The 24368-nt window shown below is 32.8% G+C and overlaps 1 protein-coding gene across 1 annotated transcript; it reads left to right on the top strand.

Annotated features, from left to right (window-relative positions):
• The first annotated feature begins 299 nt into the window (after positions 1–299).
• Positions 300–12969, top strand: LOC140440078 (gamma-interferon-inducible lysosomal thiol reductase-like). The gene is made up of 4 exons (XM_072530347.1): positions 300–458; positions 4388–4525; positions 8977–9177; positions 12613–12969. The coding sequence occupies exons 1-4, from the start codon at positions 396–398 to the stop codon at positions 12901–12903; spliced, it is 693 nt and encodes a 230-aa protein (XP_072386448.1). The 5' UTR covers positions 300–395; the 3' UTR covers positions 12904–12969.
• The last annotated feature ends 11399 nt before the right edge of the window (positions 12970–24368 follow it).

Consider the following 24368-nt stretch of genomic DNA (forward strand, 5'->3'; position numbering starts at 1 on the left):
AAGTTCTTTTATGTTAAACAACTTTGCCATTTATATTTTTGTTATATAAGGTACCAACATTGTTGTTATTCTCCGTACTCTCGACCGATGAAAATCAAAACTGATATGATCAGTTTTATTTATATATTAATTTCTATTTAACTAAGATAAAAGCATATTTACACTTCTTTAGAATTATACTAAGTGTTGATCTTCCACAATCAATAAATAATTTATTCAGTATTATCTCAAAAGATAAAAACCGATTTAAGAACATTTTGTTGTAATTTGAATATCTTCATTGTCAATGGTCCATAAAGGACAAGTGTTTGTCTTCTTTATTATCTTATACTAGGAAATAACAGCCTATATGTTATAAAAAGAAATCTTACCGAAGTATTTGAATATTCACCAAGATGTTTCTATCAAAAGTGGTATTGTTCTTGGCAGCTACAGTGTGCGTGTCTTCCAGTGCGCAGGTAAAATATAATTCAATGTTTTCAATATTATTTTGGATGTTCGTATGTATTGTTATGAATCAGTTTATCGATCAGAAATAGAATAAAGAGTTTTTTTATTATTTTAATATAACGCGGGCATATAAATTAAAATACAACCCTGTACTTATTTGTAATAGACCATAAGAGAAAACATTGTTCCGTGAAAGACTGAGTGAATAGTGACAGGACAATGGAACCCGTATAATTATAGATTTAAGGAATAAACTTTGTAATTGTATTTTGCGGTGGGCATTTTTCGAAAGTAAATAAGAATTAGATTTAGATATGAGATAACAAGAATTTGGAAACTTATTTCTGTTGAAAAAGGTAAAATTGTTACTGGTTTCTGAAAAGTAATTTGGGTGAAAGTAGTTTATTTGTTTTAAATATCATGTTGGAAATTTTCTAAATCGAAAATAAGTGGGAAAGATGAATGCTTATAATTGGTTAAAAAGGAATGGTGGGAATGAGAGAGTTGAGAAGGTTTGTCTGGGAGAGATTGAAAAAATTATTATGTTACCGGCAGACCAGAAGAGAAGACATGTTTTCGTGTAGTCAATCTGAGTACCAGTGTTTTCTTTTGTTAGTGAAAAAGGTGGAAGCTGAGAGCAGATCAAAATCGAGAAGATTAATACCTCTTTTGAGTCTGCATAGTCCACGAGATATAATTGAGAAAGAAAGGAGAATTTGTGAATAAAGAGTACCGGTCAAAAGAGGCTTGGGCTTGTGTTTTCGGAGGAGTAGTTTGCTGGTATGCGGTTTGGATCGATGCTGAGAACGGGAAAGATTTGATGGTAGCCGGACATAATCAATCAAGGAAGGAACTGTGGTTTGATTGAGAGGAGACATCATTGGTGTAAAAATAAAGGTCAGTCAAATAATTTGAATGAAAGAAAATTTTAAGATATTCTAAAGATAAAATCAAATATAAGCATACGAACTAAGATTCCAAGTTTCAAAGAGTTATTTTTTTTTTGAATAAATTATATTTCTATATGGTCATTTTTTTTAGTAGATATTATTATAAAACAGATCAATAGATAGTTTGTAATTAAAATTAAATTTAGAGTATAGGAGTTTGTTGGGAAAGATAGTTGCCCACAAAAGTTATTTATTAATATTCATCGTATTGCTTATTGAAAATAAATAATAATTTGTGTGCATATTTATGTTGTTTTAATGTTAGTTCCGTTTCCTGTTCTATCCCGATTATGAGCAACTAGGAGATACTGAACCCACTAGAAGAGATATATAAAGTAAACTGATTAAAGTAAAATTAAAAAGGCACCGTGAGAATTTTTAAAAGTAATTGATTTGTATGACTCTGCATAAATTAGTGAATTAATCAATTAAATAATTGGATTAATTAAATAAGTGTTAATTAATAATAAAACATCATAAAGCAGATCACAACAACATGGCGAGCCAACGTGGGGCTTAAAAGTATCTCTAGTTGTGAATTTGAAGGATCAGAAACGGAAAACAGGTGATTGAGAGAATTTATTTGCCCGTCGGAAAGAATTTGATATATTTATTTGAAAATTTATGAAATATTATTTGAGTTATTTTATCTAGGTACAATTTTACATTTATTATATTTTTGATTGATTTAATTTTTTGATGAATTTAAAATTTATGTGATAAATTGATAATATTTGGGATAAGAGGAAAAGTTTTCGTCTTTGCAACATTACTCGAATTTCATATTTGGCGGGGATATTATTGCACAAATTTCAAAGCTTCATATTTGGCGGGGATGAATAATCGAACGAACATGTCGACCACAAGGAGTCAAAGCAAAACGCAAGAAAGGAAAGAGGATAAGATAGAAGAGGAAACAATTATTAATGAAGGAAATGCTACAATAATGGAGGAAAGAAAAGAAACAAGGATGTTAGAAAAATTATTAGCTATGATGCAAATACAGACACAACAAATACAAGAATCGTCACAAAAAATGGATAGAAATAACAGAAATATAGAGCAGCGTTTGGACAAATATGAAAATGATGTAAAAGTCTGTTTAGAAAAAGTCAGAGAAAAAACAGAGAGGAAACTAGAGATGCAAAGAGAAGAAGTAGAAACTAAAATGAAAGATATTAAGACTGTCCAGAAAAAGGAATTAGATCAGTTAGAAGAAAAATTTGAAAAGGCGCTACAAGAAGACAGGAAAGAAGTAGAAAGGAGATTAAAGCAAAATGAAAAACAAATTGAGGATATCAGAAAACAACGAGAGACGGGAGACAGGAGAGAAGTACCCATCCAAAGTCCGGCTGACATAAAAATACAGTTTGGCGGGGACGTAAAAAAATTACACCCAGTAATTTTCATCAACAATTTAAAAAAGAAAGTACGACATATCGGTAATTTCGAAACAGCAAAGGAAACGATAAGGAACCATCTTAAAGATGAGGCAAGTTTATGGTTTGATAGCAAAGAAGAAGAATTGCAAAATTGGCAAACATTTGAACAAAAATTTCTGAATTATTTCTGGGGGAAAATACAACAGATAGAGATAAACAAGGAATTACAAAATGGGAGATACCAGGATAGTATAGGTATATCAGAAAAAACATATGCCCTACAACTATACAACAATGCAAGACACTTACATTACAACTATTCGTCCGAACAGCTAGTGGAACTAATAGCCAGACATTTTGAAGATACCTTAGAAGATCACATAACTCTACAGATCACAACAGTATATATATATATATATATATATATATATATATATATATATATATATATAAATATATATATATATATATATATATATATATATATAACTTTGGTTTTGAAAAAAAACCATTATTTTGATGAGGTTTCGACAAGGTCGCACTTGGCATTGTCCAGTCAAGTAGTAACGCTTACTGGTGTTAGAAGTAAACTCGATTCTTCATGTCGAAGCGGTTACTTATATAGTCAATCTGGGCGCAATTCTCTCTAACGATCCTTTGCAACGCTTAGTGTGATTATAATAAATGTGTTAATAATAAAGAAGGAAGACGTAGACATAAGACATACAGTATACCGAAAACCCACTAATACTGACAAATATCTACACGCAGAATCACATCACCATCCTGCACAATTACATTCAATCATTAAAATCCTGATGACAAATTCCAAAAGACTGACAGACGAAGAACGTCAAAATGAAGAAATGCATAACGTGAAAACAGCGTTAAGAAAAAGAGAATTTTAAGCATATACCATCGAAACGGCTCAGAATACTCAAGGAAGAATTAAGAACCCAACAGAAGACAAAAAACCGATTGCAAAAGCCATTCCACCATATGTAAAGGATACAACAGAGAATATAGGGAGAGTGGCTAAGAAAACACAAACTAGAAACGATATTTAATACCGAGAGGAAAATCTCAACTATTTTCCTATTCGTCAAAACAAACAGGAAGAGCATCGAAATGCTATCGAAAGAAGAGAAAAACGTCATCTCTGGCACAATATCTTTTAAATACAGGACCTGCAATAAACCTGAACCAAAAGACGATGATAGTTAACATTGAAATTAAACGAAAACACGAAATCAGAGAATCATTCGAAATAGAACAAAATCTTAACAGTCTAAACCGAAGAAGGAATGATGTTCAAAGGCTTCCAACAACATAAAAAACGGTATTAAAAAAAGACAATAATAAATCAGACCACAAGACCCACTACCTTTACGCGGACAAGGCCATCACAAGAAGCATTGTTCAAAAAATCACAAGAAGAACACAAAATTCTGTTTTGTTTCTTTAAAAAACTTTTTTATTTTATTTTGTGCGTTTCAGCTACACACTGATTCTAACTTAAGCTAAACTAATCTGTTATTAGATTCGTTTTTTACAATGCTTTGTTCCTTATTTGTGAAACACACTTTATTTTAATTCTTGTTTCAGGAAGCTGATCTGACTCTTACCCTGTTTTATGAAGGATTGTGCCCTGGTTGTCATCAGTTTATCCTAACACAGCTGTATCCTTCATACGAGAAATTGGCAGATAGCTTAAAATTGGACCTGGTACCCTTTGGATGGAGTGTAAGTGGAAATATTTTTAAAAGGATAGATAAAATGTATATGGTTCTTTTTATTGCTAGAAAAAATTTGTACCAAGAGAACACTGAGATCTCTTGTTTTAGTTAATTTGACTAGCTCTTCCAGGTGTAAGTACGTTCTTGTCTTACATGTTGAATTTCTATCAAAGACTAATGCAGGAAAAAGTATTCCAGACAAAATTGTTTTAGCAAAGAACGTTCAAGAAATTAATGTTCGAAAATAGCTACAACACGAAGCACACAATTTAGTTCAGTTTAGATGTGATAGGAAGAGCGAGAGAACATAATATACCAATGCTGCTCTGTTTCGTAGATTACACAAAGGATTGCGCAATGAAAGGAACTAGACAGGGCTGCTCAAAATCACCATTATTTTACAACATATATTCTGAATATATATGGTTTCAAAGGTCACAGGGTGATTTGGTTCGCCAAGTATTAGACCAGACTTTAAGAAAAAAAGAATCAATTTTGCACTATGAGCATGTCTATAGAACCTTCTTGATAAAATCTATGATCTGGTAGTTTCAGATTACTAATATGAGAATGATCGTTTACAATAATGCGTCAATAAGAAAATTGGACCGTCACGATCACACAGTTTAATGATACAGAACGTGGTACCTTAAGTGATCTTTGAAAGACTCCTTTACTGACCAAAAGTGTTGGACTTACGGTTTTTCATTTTTATTCTGATTTCAATATTCTCGTATAGGCTCTTTACCAGAGCTGACAGATGATTAGGAAATCCTGTTAAATTTCTTTTGCAGTTTACATGGTCAAATACCTTCTGGTACTCCAGAAAACAGACGATTATAGAAATTAACAGATAATCAGGAACTTTAGAATAATCTAGAATGTTTCACAAAACTTTCCAGTTTATACAGCCAAATGACTTTTGGCAATTAAGAAAGCAGATGATCATAGGAATTTTGAATTCTCGAACTTTTTCAATGACCTGTTGCATATTAAGAATTTGCCTTCTTATGTCCTAACCCTTAACAAAACCTACTTGTTCTTGTGGTATTTGTCTATCCAGTTATGTCTACATGCGATACTTGAAGATTCTCTTTCTTTCTTCAGTTTCTTCAGTTTTTAAATAGGTCGATGAGAGATGTTCCCAAAATCTGTCGCCATCCTACATCCCTTTAAATATGATGGAAAATATAATCCTTGGGACTAAATTATTGAAAATTTATATTCTATTTACATCAATCACTACAAGTTTATGAATTGCATGAAGTACCCGAAAATCAGCCAGAAACCAACGTACTCTAAATCGAACAGATTGCCTCGTAAGCAGTGCTCTTCCAAAGTACAGCGAATTCTTTGTTACGTAGTATAGTTGAAATTTCTGTGATCTCAACAGCGCATGTCTGATGAAAAAGGAGCAACATATTCTGTATCTAGGGGACTGTGTAGTGCAATAAATTCACTATAAGAGATTTAAAATCTCTCAAATCCTTTGTCATGTGTCCACTTATAAATGGCATTGGCAAATATCTTATATATGACATTTGTTTTCTTCTTTAAAAATACTGACTAAATTTTCATCAAGCAAACAAATAATCGCCTTTTTGTCTTCAGTTAATATGGTAGGTGGCCTTCTTACAATCTGAATAGTTGTAATGAATGAAGTCCGTTTTTTTTTATTCCTGTATTATTTATCTTGCTGTGCTTCTTCTCCGCCTAATTATACCTTACTAATGTTCCTACGTCGCCCAAAATAGGACGACTGCGTTGAATGAGACATGTGAAAAGAATGAAAGAAGGCGAAATACCAAATAAATTTTTTAAATAAATGCCAGTAGGAAAAAGAACAAGAGGAAGACCGAAGCAGAGATACATAGAACAAATAGAAAATAATATAACAACATTAAAAATACAAAAACTGGAGAAAAAAATACGAAATAGATCAGAATGGAGAAGAATCATAAGCCGTTCATATTTTTCTCCTCAGTTATGTGAAGAAAGCAAAAAACTGCATATCTTGGTCATGTAATTAAACACAATAGATAAGTACCACTTTCCTCAGCACAAACTAGAGGATAAGATCAAAGGTAGACGCAGGCCACACAGTACAGTATTTCTAGCTTAAAAAGATACGAAATTCAACAGGCTTGGACTCTAACGAATTGCTAAAGAAGACCCAAAACAAAAAAAAATGCAAAAAAGGTTGCTAATCTTCGATAGAAGAAGACACAGAAATAATTTATATAAATATTGCAGTTTTCTTTTGTTTACACTTTTTACAATTTCTGGTGATTTATTAGGCGTCAAATACTTCGATCTTGACGACTCTTTATACTTATTTAATTTTAATTTTCCTATTTTTAATATCCCTATTTAATTGTCTTTGTGCTCTTTCTTGAATGTTCAACTTTTTAATATATATATATAATAAGGTCAAAAATACATAAGATCTTTATAGAACGTTTCTTGTCAATGAACATTTTATTTATTTTATATATTTTTTTATTATTTAAACAAAAATGACCCTGCATCAACTAAAAGACTTCTACTAAGAGTTATTAGCAGGGGGTACAAACACAAATTACAGGTATTCAATTTCTTACAATGTATATATAACTTAAATATATTTTAGTACTTGGTTGAACTGACAGCTTAGTAGATCCTTCATGTTGGTGGAGAGGTAATTTTTTCTTCTTTCTTGGGTGTATGTTTTGCATTCTAACAGAATATGTTTCACAGTGATTTGGATCTTGCAGTTGTGGCAGAAAGGGATGGCTTTTTTATTTATTAAGTGAATATGGGTTGATATAGTATGTCCTAATCGTAGTCGAGTTATCACTTGTTCGCAATGTTTGAGTCTGAGTGGTAAGGTGGTGCCGACAGTTTCTATAACATCTTATAATTTGTTGGATGTGGAATTCCAGTTACCGTGTTATAAGTTGGTAATATGTTTTTAATGGAGGTTTTATGGTCGTTTCTTTTAGCATGTGTGACACAGGGATGCTTTCATCTAGTGCAGCTTCATTCGCAAATTGGTCCACTGCTTCGTTTCCCTTGGTTCCCACGTGTTATGGCACCCATAAAAAAGTTATTTCTATGTTTTTTGTTGATAGTAGTATGAGTTCATTTTTTATTAGCATTATAATTTTATTTGATGGATACAATAATTGCTGTAAAGCTTTTAGTCTTCTTAATGATTCAGATATTACAATATGAGGTGCGGATTTTCTTCTGCAAACTTTCAGTGCCTCTAAAATAGCCAGTGCTTCTCCAGTACATATGCTACAACTCAGAGGGAGTCGTATTTTAAAATGGTCTGCTCCATGTATGCAAGCCGCTGCTAGTCCTGATTAAGTTTTTGCATCAGTGTAGATATGTTCAGAATTTGGATATAAGGATATTATTTTATGGTATGATTACTGTTGGGTTAGTGGATGTTTTGGGATAGCGAGTAAGGGATGTATTTACAATTGGTGGACTAGTTGACCAAGAGGGAAAATTTTGGGTTGGGGAATTTTTTGGGAAAAGGGAGTGTATTCATAGGTTTATTTCTATAATTACTGATACATTTAGGTTTTAAGATATTTGAATGCATGGGATTTTGATGATTTAATGATACACGAGTTGCATAATTTAGTAACAATTGTTGCCTTCGTAAGTGTAAAGGTAATTGGTTAGCTAATACTTGAAGGCTATTGGTTGGGCTAGTTCTGAATGCCCACAGAGCAGTTTTTAGTGAAGTTGTTTGAATTGAGTTTAGTTTTTTTAATGTAGTTTTTTTGGCAGTACCATAACATATTGAGCCGTAGTGTAATTTGCTACGTATAAGTGATTGGTATAAGTTTAATAGGGTTCTTGTATCTGCTCCCCACGTACGGTTTGAGAGAATTTTCAGGAAATTAATTCTAGGTTGACATTGTTTTTGCAAGATATGTATATGGCTTTTCCAGTTTAGGGTGCAATCTAGAGTTAACCCCAGGCAATCTTTTTCGTTTATAAATTGTTGTGTAGCAAAAATGTTTTAATTCGGACTTTTATGTCTTTGTTTTGGAATAATCATTATTTTGATTCGCAAGATCTTATAACGATTCAGCCTGTCTGACATCAGTGTCACAGGAGAATTTTATGTTGTTTACGATTTTTTAATTTATAGATATTCCGTCCTTAGTTCTGATATCGCTTCCGGGAATATTGCCTGATTTTGTACATTGCATAATAACTATATTGTGGAGAATAAAACACTGAAAAAACATCTCCCACACAGTGCGTTGGAAAGTTGAACTTTTATCAATGCTACTTGCAATATTTATCACTATCTTCTGTTTTAAACTAGAGATTCTAATAGGCAATTATTTTTGTATTATAATTTGTTCAATAAAAATCTCACATATAAACCAAGTTTCTACATTTTTGTCAATTATTAAATTACATATTTAGCTAAACTCTATTTCCTCTTTGTAGCATTCTAACCGTAGTGATGATGGAAAAGTAACATTTACTTGCCAGCATGGTGAAGAAGAATGTTTTATTAACAGAGTCCACGCTTGCGTTCTTGATCAACAACCATCTTCAGTAGACTACGTTACCTTCATATATCATCATTTGTCTGCCACCGACGAACGCGATCTCAACGAGCAAGAAGTATTAGAGGTGGCTAAAAAAGTAAGTATCTTTTTAGTTGATTATGGAAAAAGTAAATTAGTTGTCTGTATGATCCGTCCGGCTCACGGAGATGAGAATACGGCCCGAGGCAAGTTATCCTTGCCTGTCGTAAGAGGCGACTAATGGGAAGGAATGAAGATGTGGAGAGCCGTCGTTCGAGGTGTCGGGTTTGTAGAAACGTAAGGGCGCTTCGGCGCTACTTATTTTTTGTCGTTAGTAATAATTCTGGTTTTCTCGCCAAAAAACAGAATACAGAAATTTATATTTCAAGTTAGGAAAATGGTAACGTTTACAACTGAACATAAAGTTCAAATTATTAAATGGCATTATAAATGGAAGTAGTGCTTACAGTATAATCGGTAGGTTTTCGTTTTTATTTGAAGGCCCTGTACCAACAAAATCTACAATTCACAGCATTATTTTTAAATTTGAAAAAACTCAACCAGCTCGTACAATTACCTAATGAAGAACGGGAAAAGCGTGAAACTGCCGTATGTAGTCTAGCTGAAATCAATTTTCCTTGTATCAGCACCCTAATGTCAAGAGAAACTGATTTTAGTGCTAGAACTATACGAAATATTTTAAAAAGAAACAAGTACTATTGGTACAAGTTTGCAAAAAACTTTTGCAAATATAAAATATACAGCAGGATATTTTCCCTGCTGATTATGAATGACGGATGGTGTTTTATGAGGACATGATGGATGGCACCAATCGTGACGAAGATGTAATAAAAAAATCTTGTTTACAGATGAATCTTCATTTTCTTTAACTATCCACAACAATCCATTTGTTACCGTACGGTCTTCTTCTTCTTGATGTGCCTATCCGTTACGAATGTTGGCGATCATCATGGCAATCTTTATCTCTGCAGCAGCGCGGAAAAGCTGCACAGATGTTGTATTGAACCAGATTCTGAGGTTCTTTAACCAAGATGTTCTTCTTCTTCCTGGACCTCGTTTTCCAAATATTTTTCCTTACAGAATGACTTGAAGGAGAGCATATCTGGATTCATTTCGCATAATATGTCCGAAGAATTGTAACTTTCGAGATTTAATGGTGGTCAGTACCTCTCGATTCTTATTCATTCTCCGATATAGCCACATCTCAAATGCTTCCAGTTTTCCGTACATATCTTCGTTTAAGGTTCACGATTCAACACCATAAAAAAGGATAGAGAAGACGTAGCATCGCAGCATTCTTACTTTTGTATTAAGAGAGAGGTTGTGACTCTTGAAGAAGGCCCCCATCCGACTGAAGGTGGATCTAGCTTTTCCGACGCGTGCTCTAATCTTTTGGTTGTTAGTCCATTGTTCATTTATTATGGTGCCGAGGTAGTTGTAGTGCGTCACTCTTTCTACAGGGGATTGTTTGACGTAGAGTTTGCCTTCTGTTATCCTTTTCTTGCTAATTATCATAAGCTTTGTCTTCTTAACGTTTATATTGAGTCCACAAATCACCTACCTACCTACCTAGTTATTAGTGGTTTGTGATTGAGTCCATATTCTTCTTCTTCATGTGCCTTGTCCGTTCCGAACGTTGGCAACCAACATGGCTATTCTGACTTTGTTTACGGCAGATCTGAATAGTTCAGCAGATGACAATCCGAACCATTGCCGCAAGTTTTGGAGCCACGAGTGTCTTCTCCTCCCTGAACCCCTTCTGCTGTCTATTTTCCCTTGAACGATCAGCTGTAGTACTCTATATTTATTATGTCTCATAACGTGACCCAAGTATTCCAACTTTCTTTTCTTTATACTTATTCCTACCTCTCTCTCTTTACCTATCCGGCGTAGTACCTCTTCGTTGGTCACGTGATCAGTCCAGGATATACGTAATATACGTCGGTAAGCCCACATTTCGAAGGCCTCTACTTTTTTCATCAATGTTGCGGTCATTGTCTACGCCTCCATTCTATATAACAAAACCGGGAATACATAACATTTCAGAAGTCGAATTTTGAGAGGTAGGGTGAGGCTTTTAGAGGTCAAAATTTGCTTCATGCTAGTGAACGATGCTCTTGCCTTTTCTACTCTTATACGTTTTATATTATCCATTATTATATGAGTAAATATGGTTGACTGTAATACGTGATTTTGTTCATAAGAACTTGTAGGTCTTCTAAGTCGTCCGCAAATACTATGGTGTCATCTGCATATCTGATGTTGTTTAGCCGGTAACCATTTAGTAGAATACCTTTTTCAGTTTCGTGCAAAGTTTCGGTAAATATTCTTTTCAGAGTACAGATTGAAGATTACAGGAGACAAAATACAGCCTTGCCTTACTCCACGCATGATCTTCACATAGTCAGTGTGTTCACCATCAACTCTGAGATTTTCTGCCTGATTCCAGTAAAGATTTCTACTTATTTTCAGATCTTGGTTGTTAATTCCTGCTTCTTTTAGTATTTGCGTGTATTCATCTTGGCGTGCGGTACTCGATCAACCCTTTCTCGTAATCAACCAGACATGCGTATATGTCGCAGTTGACGTCTCTGCATCTCTGGAATAAGACTTGTACTGAGAACAAAGCCTCTCTAGTGCCAACAGCATTTGTGAACCCGAACTGGTTGGGGGAAATTTGACTTTCACACAGCTTGTAGATTCTCGTATGAATTATCTTTAGTAACAATTTTAGGAGATGACTCATGAGGCTTATAGAGTACCGTACGGTACTCTACAGAAAATAAGCACATGAGTGTTCCTTACAAAACACAATAATGACAAAAATCAACGTCTGAAAAATAAAATCAATTACAATAACCACTCTTCCAACACAGACAGAGGAACAAACAATATTTTTCAGCGATTACGAAATAATAATAATGCATATTCTTGCTGTACATTGCATATCAGATGTGAAGCCTAATATCAAAAAGACCAAGTCTCAAGCTATAGGTGACGAGTAGTAATAGTAATAAGAGTAATAATAGTGATAATAATAATAAGAGTAAATACCTATTATTCTTTCTACCACTGGAGTCATCCCGAAGAGCCTCCTAGAAAACATAAAAAAGCTGGGTCTAAATGAACATCTATTTAAGATAATACAGAAAGCTGTGTTACTTTCGACGTCTAGATGCGAAAATTTTTGGGAGATACACCGACATACCAAGTCACCTAGGACTCGATAACATGGAAAGAGTCCCACCAGAGCTCAATCCTTTTGATACCGTAGGTATCTGGGATGAGTGAATTTTCCCCTTAGAGGGAGTGTGAGCCGTATGGCTAAATCTGGATAAGAGTAATATAAACAAATTTTGACTTGCGCATAGAGCAGTTTTGTGTTGTGGCGTATAGCAAAATAAATATTGTAAAAGTTGCTTTAGGGAATTAACAAAATATTAATAGAGTTTTTTTAAGACAAAACAAATGGACTTTTACAATCGTTTCGTATAGTTTGATATTATTTTGTATATTTATTTTTTTTTTGCAGTGGTTGCCAAGCAGCGTTTCCTGGGATGAAGTTAATAGTTGTTACGAAGGCGAACGTGGAACTGAACTTTTATTATCATACGAGGATAGACAATCAAAGCTTGATCCCAAATTACCTTGGGTACCAAACATAAGATTTAATGGTGTCTATGATTCAGATATCGAAGAACAGGCTTGGTTTAATCTTTTACCTACTGTTTGCGGCTTACTAAAAGAAAATAAACCAGATATTTGTAATGATCAAGTTAAACATTTTCATCCCAAAATGATTAAGAATATTAAAAAATGTTAATGAAATATTTCTTCCGCATAAATAAATTTGTTCACAATATGTAAATAAATAATATTTATAAAAGGACTATTTTCTTTTTGTATACTTATTAAGGTTTTTCCTTGATTTTTACATTTTAGCCCGGTCAAAGAAGTGATATTGTGAAAAATTCTGTCTTTGCGGTTTAAACATTGAAAAAATGTTATATTTAACAAACAAATAACTTCTTTACATGCAATTAAAATTCATTATGCATAACTAAATCAAAATCTAAATTATACTTGTATATGAGTTATTGTTTTTTTCAAGCGAAGCTTTTGTACTGGTGTTTTATTACTTTTTCTCCATGGTAAAACGCTACGGAAAACGTCACGAAAGAATAATTTGGTAGATTTGACTGAAGAATATTTTACCACCTTGCTAGTACATACTCACAAGTTTAGATGGCTATATCAAGCTGAGTATACAGCTGGTTCCTAAAAAAACTGATATAGTGAAGTCGTTTTACCCTGTCGTATTTCGGATTAACGCCCGAAAAATAATTTATGACTCTAGTTACAGCCACTCTGTTATGCTTTCCCTTTTCTACCTGCTTTGTGGTACCGAACCTCCTACTGGTCGGCTGTAGTACTTGAGTATAAATCAGCGCTACCAAAACAATTTTTTTATAAATCGTGAAAAAAAGCAAATTAAATGCTTTGTGATGATAATTTATTGAAAAAACTTTTATAATTTTATTTCAAATAAAATTGTCTCGAGGAGTGCATCCATTCCTTGCGGTCGCATAACTGGATAATTTTAGTTGTTATATTTGCAAAAATAGTAAACAGTCTGCTGAGTCGAGGCTTTCCATTGACCGGACTCATCGGCCAATGACCGACGCGCCCTGCCACCGAGGCCCCGCCCCCTCGTGTATATATTCAGAAAGCTCCGAAAAATTAGTATTCAACGATCGCCGGTTTTCAATAGTGACAATGGATAACGTACCTACAAGAAAACGATAGAACACCTAAATATAAGTTTTTATCTCCAAGTGAGCGTCGAATTGTGTTGAAAGTGGAAAATTATTTTACTTTAGAAAAAATCAACATGGAGGAGGAATTAATTAAGGAAAATAAAAGGATTCGTTTGCATCCGAAAACCCTCGACTTGCCACAAGGTATTCAAATCTCAATCGGAAATATCATTTATGACATGTACAAAGCAAAAGAACATGCTACAAGAAAGACACTTATTCAAAAAATAAAGGACAGAGAACTTTGTGATATGGGTTTGACCAGTTTATCAAAAGTATTAAAAGCTATGGGTTTTAGATACAAAAAAAACAATAATCGTAAAGTGTTGTGCGAGCTGTCCAATGTTGTTGGAAAAAAGTGGAAATTTATAAGAAACTATTTAAAAAAACAAGAATTCCGAATTTGCCAGACAATTTGTGTTTCTTGACGAAACATGGATTTTTGCGAAAGGAAATAATACCAAATCATCCTGGGAAGATGATTCTACCAAATGCTATTCGAGTACTAGTGCGAGTAATGGCAAAAGATATATTATATTGCATGCAGGAAATACGGAAGGTTTTATACCCAATGCTAGTCTTATATTTTCTTCGACAAAAAAACTGATGATTACCACGGAAATATGAACGCCGATATTTTTGAACATTGGATTGAGAAAAAATTATTAAAAAATCTGGAAAATCCGTCATTAATAGTCTTAGACAATGCTTCGTATCACACCAGAGAGGAGGAAAAGTTTCCCACAAGCAGCTGGAAAAAAGAAGACTTAAGAAAGTGGCTGTCGGAGAAAAATATAGAACACGAACATCTTGTTTTAAAAGCTGAATTATTAAATAAGTGCAAAGAACACATTACTGAGAAAAAATTTATCGTTGACCAAGTGGCACTAAAATATGGTCATGAGGTCCTAAGACTACCACCATATCACTGCCAGTACAATCCAATTGAATTGGTGTGGGGCATCACTAAAAACTTCTATGATAAACATGCATGTAAGACCACCGACGAAGCCAGCGTTTTACAACCCTGGCAAGATGCACTAAACCAAGTCAATGAGGAACAATGGCGGAAATGTATTGAGCATACTGAAAAAAAAATTTTAGAGTCATATGAAATAGAACAAGTTATTGATGAAGTAAGACCTTTAATTATTCGTAATGATGAAGATTCAGATGGATCGAATAGCGAGTCAGATAGTGATGATACCTGTCCATAGATTAAGACGTAGATAGAAAAATTAACATAAAAGGGTACCAACCACCAAAAAAAAATAAAACAAAAACCGCATGCAGGAGAGAGCCGGAGGCACGCTGCACGACGCTCTTGAATGCAAGCGCCAAAAAAATTAGATTAGCAAGTAAGGTAGATTAAGGACATGACTGGGTATTAGACGACGGATGAAAGGATTCGATGCTTGCTCGCTCTCGACTGCACTTGGTGCAGAAAAGGGAAAGCAAGTATCGGCACACACAACCATCATTAGATCGCCGAACAATTGCTTTGACCGGTAGTGATAAAGCCAAATGGGCTAACCTACCACTTAAATGTAAATACACGGAAATCTCCCATTGCCTGACGGGGGATACCGCGAAATAGTCGAGACCTGGCTCCAAAGACCAGGGGGCGGAGGAAAGCCGGGGCTGGTTGTACCGCAGGAGGACAACCTACCTCGGTGGGTTTGGGAGGGTGTGTGTGTGTGGGAAGTAGGAATAAGTTTTTGTTTTATATAGATATATATTTTTATAGATATATTTATAAAATATATAAAAATAAAAATATAATACAAAATTTTGAACACCCAGTATTAACATTGGCAAATTTTTTTATGCTTAAATAAAAATAGAGTTTAGTACACGCTGAAAAAGAATTTCTGTTTTTTCAGCATAAATATTAACCACAATATTAATTTTTCAAGTTGCATGTGTAATATGAAAAATTTTTCAAAAACTTTAAATATCTCAAAAACGGCTATTTTTTCGAGAGTGGTATCCCAATAAAAATCGATCCAGAATTTTACTTAAATTTTAAAAAAATAACAAAAAGCACAGTTTGTATTTAAAATAAAAAACTTAATGGCGACTTCCGGTACAACCGGAAGTGCTAGAAGAATGCAAATATTTAAAAAATGAAGAATGCTTTTCATAACCCATTATTCTAAGTTTGCAGAAACCAGTGACGACAGAACTTTGAAAACTTTTAACCAACATGTTGCGTGAATGACCCTGTATATTTCATACTCAATGTTTATCAATTTACATTATGATATTTAATTATTATAAAACATAATACATAAAACATAAGTTATTTTATTAAAAAAATCCCTAATGTCGTATTATCAAATTAAGAAAACCGTACATTTTTAATTTGAGAACCGCTGACTACCTGAGGCAAATCTGAACAGACACTTTTATTACTTATGCGATAGGCTAAAACGATCCTACTTTATACGACTCTTAGTAAGATTTGATCATTTTGAGCAGTGTGTTTGATTGGTCTGACATTATATTATATTTATTCTGACAGACAAAGAATAAAATAAACAAATAAACAGCAAACAATTGATTACATATGTAATAATTGTAATAATTATTAAGGTCTAAATTTATAAAAAGTACAAAACCATTTAGATCAATTACAAAACTGGCTTAAGCGATGGAAGATCAGTGTTAATGCTAGCAAATCAGTACAAATTACTTTTACAACAAGAAAATCTACATGTCCACAAGTTTATCCATTCCTATAAAACCAGTTGTCAAATACTTGGGATTGCACCTGGAACAACTTACATGGACAACGCACATTAAAACTAAACGGAAACAACTAGATCTTAAACTAAAAAATATGAACTGGCTATTTAACAAAAGGTCTCGGTTATCTCTTGAAAATAAACTGCTTCTGTACAAAGCTATACTTATACCAGATTGGGCATATGGAATAGAACTATGGGGCTGTAGTAAACCTTCAAATACGAAGATACTTCAAACATTCCAATCCAAAATACTCTGTATGATAAGTAAAGCTCCATGGTATGTATCTAACCAAACACTTCACAATGATCTGGACATCCCATTACTTAAGGACATAATAAAGAATCACTCAATAAAAAAACGGATGTGGCAGTCCAGTGGGACTGCTGGTAGAAGTTATACTTCTATACACGCGTTCGCCGTTAAAAATTTATATAGGAGTCAATCTGCACAATCGTTACATATGTAATGCTATAGGTAAGAGAGAGCAGAAAGAGAAAGATAATTGGTTATATAAGTATATGGTGCATCGTTTGCTGTATATAAACATTTGACCTGTAATAGGAGTATAGTGAATGAAGGATTGTATCAATATTTTAATGAAAATATATATTTTTATTTTTATATATGTATAAAAGGATTTGAATGCAAAGAAAAAATTTTACACATACTATGCAGTAAAATTCATTGTTTATTTTGTTATTAATATAAAAATTACAATACAATAAATACACTGCAACATAATTCAATATAATAATACAATATAAATTAAAATGTAATATTCATAAATATTTAAAACTGCCAATATACGTTTAACTTACTTTACCAAGATAAAAATAAAAAACCAACAACTCGGATTATGTCGTAAATTTTCATTTTATTTTAAAATTTATGTTTTTTGCGTATATTACATATATTTAATAAGATTAACGTGAGGTTTTTAAATGTTTCAAAAATAAAAAAGGAAATTCATAATTGGGTTTCGAACTCACAACCATCAGCGTATGAACCAAACACGTAAAGGATTTCCAATTAGACATGACACTAACGGATTTCAAAATTGACAGTTCTCGGTAAAACAGTGATTATTTTGAAATACAAAAGCCTAAAATAATTATAAACGTTTAATTTTAAATAATACAAAACATATCACATAAATAATAATATTAATACATATTATATTATATATAATATTATATATATATATATATACAATATTATATATATATAATATAATATTAAATATATATACAAAAGGAACATTTTTATTCTCGAGAGGGGAAGAGAGAGAAAATATATCTTCTGTCTCTCTCTTACTCATTATCTTACATATGTAATGGTTTCACAGATTCACTCTCATGCAAATTTCCAACGCCGACCGTGCGTATAGAAGTATAACTTCAAAAATAAAAATCGCACCACTGATCACAACAACGAACTGATAAATAATTTATTCGCTCAACCACTTGCCGAAAGAAGATTGAAGAGGGTATGGCCAGAAGGCCTACCGCAATAATACTTAGAGAACGAGGTTTAAATCTTTGTATCTAGGGATTTTTAAAAAACCCTTAAAAGGGCTACATAAAAAAAACAAACGTTTTCGAAATAATAATTCCATCATCAGGTTAAAAAGCAGGTTAACATGCCTGAGCCACCAAAATATTAGGTACAACCCTTTACAAAAAAATTTAAGTTACCAAAAAATGTACATGTTGTTGTTTAAAAGTGATTGATGTTTAATATTTTATTAGTGTTTTGTATAAAACTTAATGAGGTCGCTGGTTAAATGATATGCGATAAATAATAATAACGAAAAAATGCAATAATTTGTTTGTAAGTAAATTAGCGAAAAATAGCAAATGTTCGTAAATGGATATGTAAAATAAAATGCAATTCAAATAACAATTGGCAGATTTAATATCTTATTGTCAATTCTATATGAGATTCACTTACCTTTTGTCTGTGGTTGAGCCTCGCTCGGAGTCTAAGGTCTAAGGGTAAAAATGGGATGCACACCCGATGCTGGTTTGCTTGCTTGTGTTCTTGACGAGAGGTTGGTGTAGAGTGGCCGATCATACGAAACAAAATATGTATGTACGCGAATCCATTGGGGTGGTTCTTCTGTTCTTAGGACCTCCGTGAATAGCCGTAAATTAAGCTTAAAGTGGCATTTTAAACTTTCTACACAAAGAATGGGTACGTTTCCTTAAGGACTCTGAAGTGTTTGGGTTGATAAATGTTTCCCAAAAACATGTTGTTTTCAGACAAGTGAATTCTCAGAACTTGACAATAATTAATCAGCCAATTTGAGTTCGAGAATTTAAAAGATGAACTAAAGCCATATTATACTTAGCTAATATACTATGATTAAATAAAAGATTTAAAACTAAATAAGGTCATATTCTGAATATTAAAAATAAAATATTTAAATGAGTCTTAACACTTTTCCAAACAATTAGATTTAATCAAATAAATTAGATCAAATCTAATAAAATATTAAACATCACTTAAATAACAACATGTACATTTTTTTTTAACTTAAATTTTTTTGTAAAGGGTTGTACCCCAATATTTTGGTGGCTCAGGCATGTTAACCTGCTTTTTAACCTGATGATGGAATTATTATTCCGAAAACGTTTGTGTTTTTTGATGTAGCCCTTTTAAGGGTTTTTTAAATATACCTACATACAAAGATTTAAACTTTTTTTTGTGATACATGGTATACAGCCAGCTGCAGGAATTTATTTTCCTTGTGGACTTAGAGAACCGTCACTGGACAGTACCTAACTCACGTTAATTTATTTACAGACTATTTACTTATTACTCTGTGTGTAGAGTAGATTGTAAACATGAAAGTCATCATGCAGGGTAGAGTTGATGGCAAAAAGGGAGTAGGTAGAAAGAGGAAGTCATGGCTACGAAATATTCGAGACTGGACAAACATGACTGTAGACGAATTATTCCACGTTGCAAAAGACAGAGAAACATTTATAAATGTGGTCGCCAACCTTAGTTAATGGGGACGGCATAAGAAGAAGAAGATGCATTGTAGTAATAAAAAAAGGTCTAAATTTTGATATTATTTTGAATTCCTGCATTTTATAAAGTGTATATAAATGATAGTTTTTACATAAAATAGGGTTGTTATTATTTTTATTATTGTTAAAGAATAAAACAAACGACTTAAGTCAACAATATATTAAAGCAAGAATTGTAACCAAATTTAAAGATAAATGGGCACTATCAGAGGCAGCAAAACATTTTAACATAAGCAGAACCACAGTTTTTCTATTATTAAAAAATGGACGGAACAAGAACCTTTCGAAAGAAAGCGGGGGTCTGGAAGACCAAAACTATACTAAATTTAGGTATGTAAAAAAAATTAATATTTTGTAATCTCCATCAGCATTGATAACAGCTTGTAGTCTTCGATCCATCTGCGTGAAAGGAACTATGAAATTGTCTTCATCAGAGAGCTCTTCCCAAACATGCTGTATACCGTGACACAGTTCCGCCGATAAAACCGTTTTATAATAACCCCCATACATTCTCGATTGGATTTAAATCTGGACTGTAGCTGGGCCATGGTAAGGTTTCGATGTTATTGTTCTGAAGCCACTGGTTTATTATATTTGCAGTGTGAACAGGACAATTATCTTGTTGGAGAATAAAATTATTTTCTGGATACAACTCTTCTACGCTGGGAAACATGATGTTTTCTAGAATATTCAGATAAGTTTGCCCAACAAACCTGCCATCAATACTCCATACCATTCCCATTCCTCTAAATGAAATCCATTCCCATACATTGGCGCTAAAATGACCAGCTGCTCGATATCTATCAACATATAGAGAAATAAATATATTATTATCTGGTCTATACACCCCAATTTTGCCCTTTTTAGAAGATTGAAAAATTTTCTCATCTGTAGATATTACCCTGTCCCAAAAATCTTGATTTTGTACCTGATGGTTTAAAGCAAATATAAGTCTTGATTGCTTCTATTTAGGTGTAAGAGTTTGTTTTTTTGCTGCAGTTCGGTACTTAAGACCCGATGCTTTAATTCTGCGCCAAGTTGTTGTCTTTCTTTCCGGAAACTGTGACATAATTCTTGCAGTTTTCGCATCTTCAAAAGGATTCTCTTTTAATCTCTTCAAAAGCGCACGATCTTCATGAGTGGTAGATATTTTTTGTCTTCCAGAACCTTGCTTTCTTTCGAGAGTTTCTTGTTCTCTCTATCTTTTATTAATATTAAAAACTGTTATTCTGCTTAGGTTAAAATGGTTCGCTACGGCAGATAGTGACCAACTATCTTCTAATTTCGTTACAATTCTTGCATTTAGTTCTTTGCTAGCATGTGGAGCATTGGAGCCATTTTTTCAGGTTGAACAGAATAAGTTATCTGACAAATTTTAAGATTTGGCAGTGACAGTGACGGTATGTAAATAATAAGTATTTATCCTTCAAAATACACTGCTCAATTTTCTACAAAATACGCTTTAAGAGTCGTATCCTCCTTGACAGAGGCAAATTAATACTGATACCATCAGTTTTATTTTTATGATAATAATAATTTTACTCTAAGATAAAAACATATTCAAGTGTAAATCTTTAAAATAAATTAAATGTTGATCCTCCACTATAACTATACAATGTGTTCAGTATTATCTCAAAAGATTAAAATCACATTGAAGAAGATTTCGTTGAAATTTGAATATCCGCGTTGTCATTCGTCTGAAATGTACTTAGTGTTTGTGAGTCCTATTATCTTGGAGATTAGATTCTGATCAGTATAATATACATCTAATACTAGGAAGTAACGGCATAATATACTATAAAAACGAGTCTTCCTATATACTCTAAAAAGAAGGAAAATGTTTAAAATCTTAACCAAGATGTTTCTATCAAAACTGATACTGTTCTTGGCAGCCACAATGTGCGTGTTATCCAGCGTACAGGTAAAATGAAGATTGGAAGATTGGAAACACCTCTATAAAATTTGAAGTTGGTAACCGATTTTAAAGGAAATCACATATACAATGGGCGATATTAGTACCAAAATTGGTAAAGGGTGTAGATAAGATCTTGTATATGGTAAAATGGTCTAGAAGGCAGCAATGAACGAGGGAATAGACTCTTTGATTTTTTCCAAGAACACAATATGGAAGTAAGAAACACATACTATAAGCTACATTTTTACATACTATACAGGGTGAGTCATGAGGAACTTTACATACTTCTACCATATGTAGAGTCCCTCAGGGAGCATATCATGTGGCCACTAAAAAATGTCAACTCCTCTTCTTTATTAATTAACAGGGTGATTTGTGTAATTGACCATTTATTTCATTTTACTGTAGTGTTTATACGGCTCATTTGATTTTTTTAATTTTTGCATGATACAGTACACTACTATCAAGCATTCGACTGGTATTAGCTAAACTAAAAAATTCCAGGACTGGCTTTGGAAAAATTAATTTAGGGATTCGTATTAAATATTACACCCTGTATATATTTTTTTTAAATGCAATAAGTGATTTTCAAACTACATAAATAGCCAATGAAAACGACATATGCGACAATGTTGTCGCACTTTTATTAAATTTTTAGTGAACGATCAAATCTTACCAAAAATCCAACACGTACAATAAAAAATCAGATTGATTATATTCTTATCAACAAAAGATTAAGGAACTCAATCAGCAGAGTTACGACATACCCTGGTGCAGATATTGGAGTTAAAACTAATACTAGAACAACAAAGTAATAGATTCAAGAATCAAGAATGGATGACAGAAGACATACTAGACCTTATGGAATAAAGAGGACAATACAAAGAAAAGGTAGATGAATAGAGAAGAAAACATAGTGAAATATAACAAAAAATACAAGGCGCTAAAGAAAAATGGATGACGCATCGATGTTCAGAAATTGAAGAATTAGAAAAGAAACATGACATGCTATAAATGCACAAGAAAGTTCATGAAGTGGCTGGCATGTATAAAAAAAGAAACACTAATACTCTAATACAGGGGTCACCAATTATATTCCCTGAAGGTCCGTTTCGAAAACCCTGGTACAGTAAATGAAATATAAATTGTGTATTGTTTTGAGATTATTATCAGTACATTTTGAACATAGCAGTATTATAAATTATTACTGAAAATATTTTAAAAGTTAGAAATTTATACAAAATGGTACAAAATGGTAATTACCATGTAACCTTTTCTACATTAGTTTCCATGCAAAATGGATGTTTGTTTTAAGCTTTATAAATCTGAAAACTATTTTAATTAAATGATCAGCTGAAAAGTATTCTTATTTAACATGTAGAGAAGAAGGAAAGAGTATTAAAATTTCAACGAAATCTTCTTCAACTTATTTTTATATTTTGAGATAATACTGAATATATTGTTAAGTGATGGTGGAGGATCAATTTATTTTAATTTTAATCTTCTGTTCTAAAATATCTTTATCTTAATCAGAAATTAATATCATGAAAATAAAACTGATGATATCAGGTGTAATTTGCATCTGTCGAGCATTTGGAGAATAAAATTAATATAGATATATTACCATTATCTAAGATACATGAGATACTTGTAACGATGTTTAGTATAGCCACTCCCACTTATTCTTGATAAATATTTTTACAGCAACAAACCTGAAGCACCGTTCTAAGTAAAAACATTACATTCTAATTGGAATAAAAAAAAAAACGAATAAACAAACAACACACAAAAAAGATCAAAGAACTGCATTTATAAGAACCTTGTGAATGCAACAATTATTATGTGGGAGAAAGCAGAAGACCACTAAATGTTAAGATAAGCGAACATGAAATATACATCAAAAACGGAGACTTCAACAAATCACCGCTAATCGGATATGCCAAGATGTCTGAGACAATGAGCACATAGTACAATGGGAGGGATCAATAGTCAATGAAACAAACAGACAAGAAAAGATAAAAATCAAAGAAGTAGGAAAATGTAAAAGTTCTGCTTAATATCCTCAGAAAAAAGATCAATCTTTTTAGAAAAACTTCTAACATCCGACATAAGTTCACAAACAAGTTTTCCCTTGTATTGTAGTTTTAAGTTCAAGAAGTTCAGATGTCTAAAGATATCCGCCAAAAATGCGATAGTTGCAATGTTTTCTGTGTCCAAGGGAAAGCCCAAATGGTCCTTTAGATATTTATATAATTTAGATTTGATTATAATTTTACACTATAATTTTATTACTATATTTTGAATTTAACGGCGGTCCGCACAAAACAAGCTCAAGGTCCGGATGCGGACCGAGGTCCGCCATTTGGTGATCCCTGCTCTAATAGATAATGCAGAAAAAGTTATTATTGGTAAAAGAGAAATACTTAAAACATGGAATAACTATATTCTAATTAAAATAACTATATAACTATATGTGGCCACGGTGACAGACCAAACATACAGAGCAAGTTCTTTATAATAAAATTAGCCAAAACCAAGAAAGCAACTGAACCGGACAACATCCTAGCTGAACTCTTAAAAATGATACAAGAGGACCAGATCTGTGCTCCAGTTAAGTGTTTTGTATGTGTATACTACTGGTAAACTACTTGAGGAATGATTTAAGTCTGTTTTTATAGCAATTCCGAGGAAGCAGCGAACAAGAATATGCGACGAGTATAGGTTAATTAGTCTAATTAGCCACACATTACAAATTTTCGCATTATTCATG

The sequence above is a fragment of the Diabrotica undecimpunctata genome, chromosome 4 (genome assembly GCF_040954645.1).
Source record: "Diabrotica undecimpunctata isolate CICGRU chromosome 4, icDiaUnde3, whole genome shotgun sequence".
Taxonomy (NCBI): domain Eukaryota; kingdom Metazoa; phylum Arthropoda; class Insecta; order Coleoptera; family Chrysomelidae; genus Diabrotica; species Diabrotica undecimpunctata.

Bases quoted from the DNA above. Each gene is read 5' to 3' on its own strand.
- LOC140440078 (XM_072530347.1), top strand. From the start codon at position 396: ATGTTTCTATCAAAAGTGGTATTGTTCTTGGCAGCTACAGTGTGCGTG. The intron at 459-4,387 runs GTAAAATATAAT...TTCTTGTTTCAG, and splicing joins GCGTGTCTTCCAGTGCGCAG to GAAGCTGATCTGACTCTTAC. The intron at 9,178-12,612 runs GTAAGTATCTTT...TTTTTTTTGCAG, and splicing joins TATTAGAGGTGGCTAAAAAA to TGGTTGCCAAGCAGCGTTTC.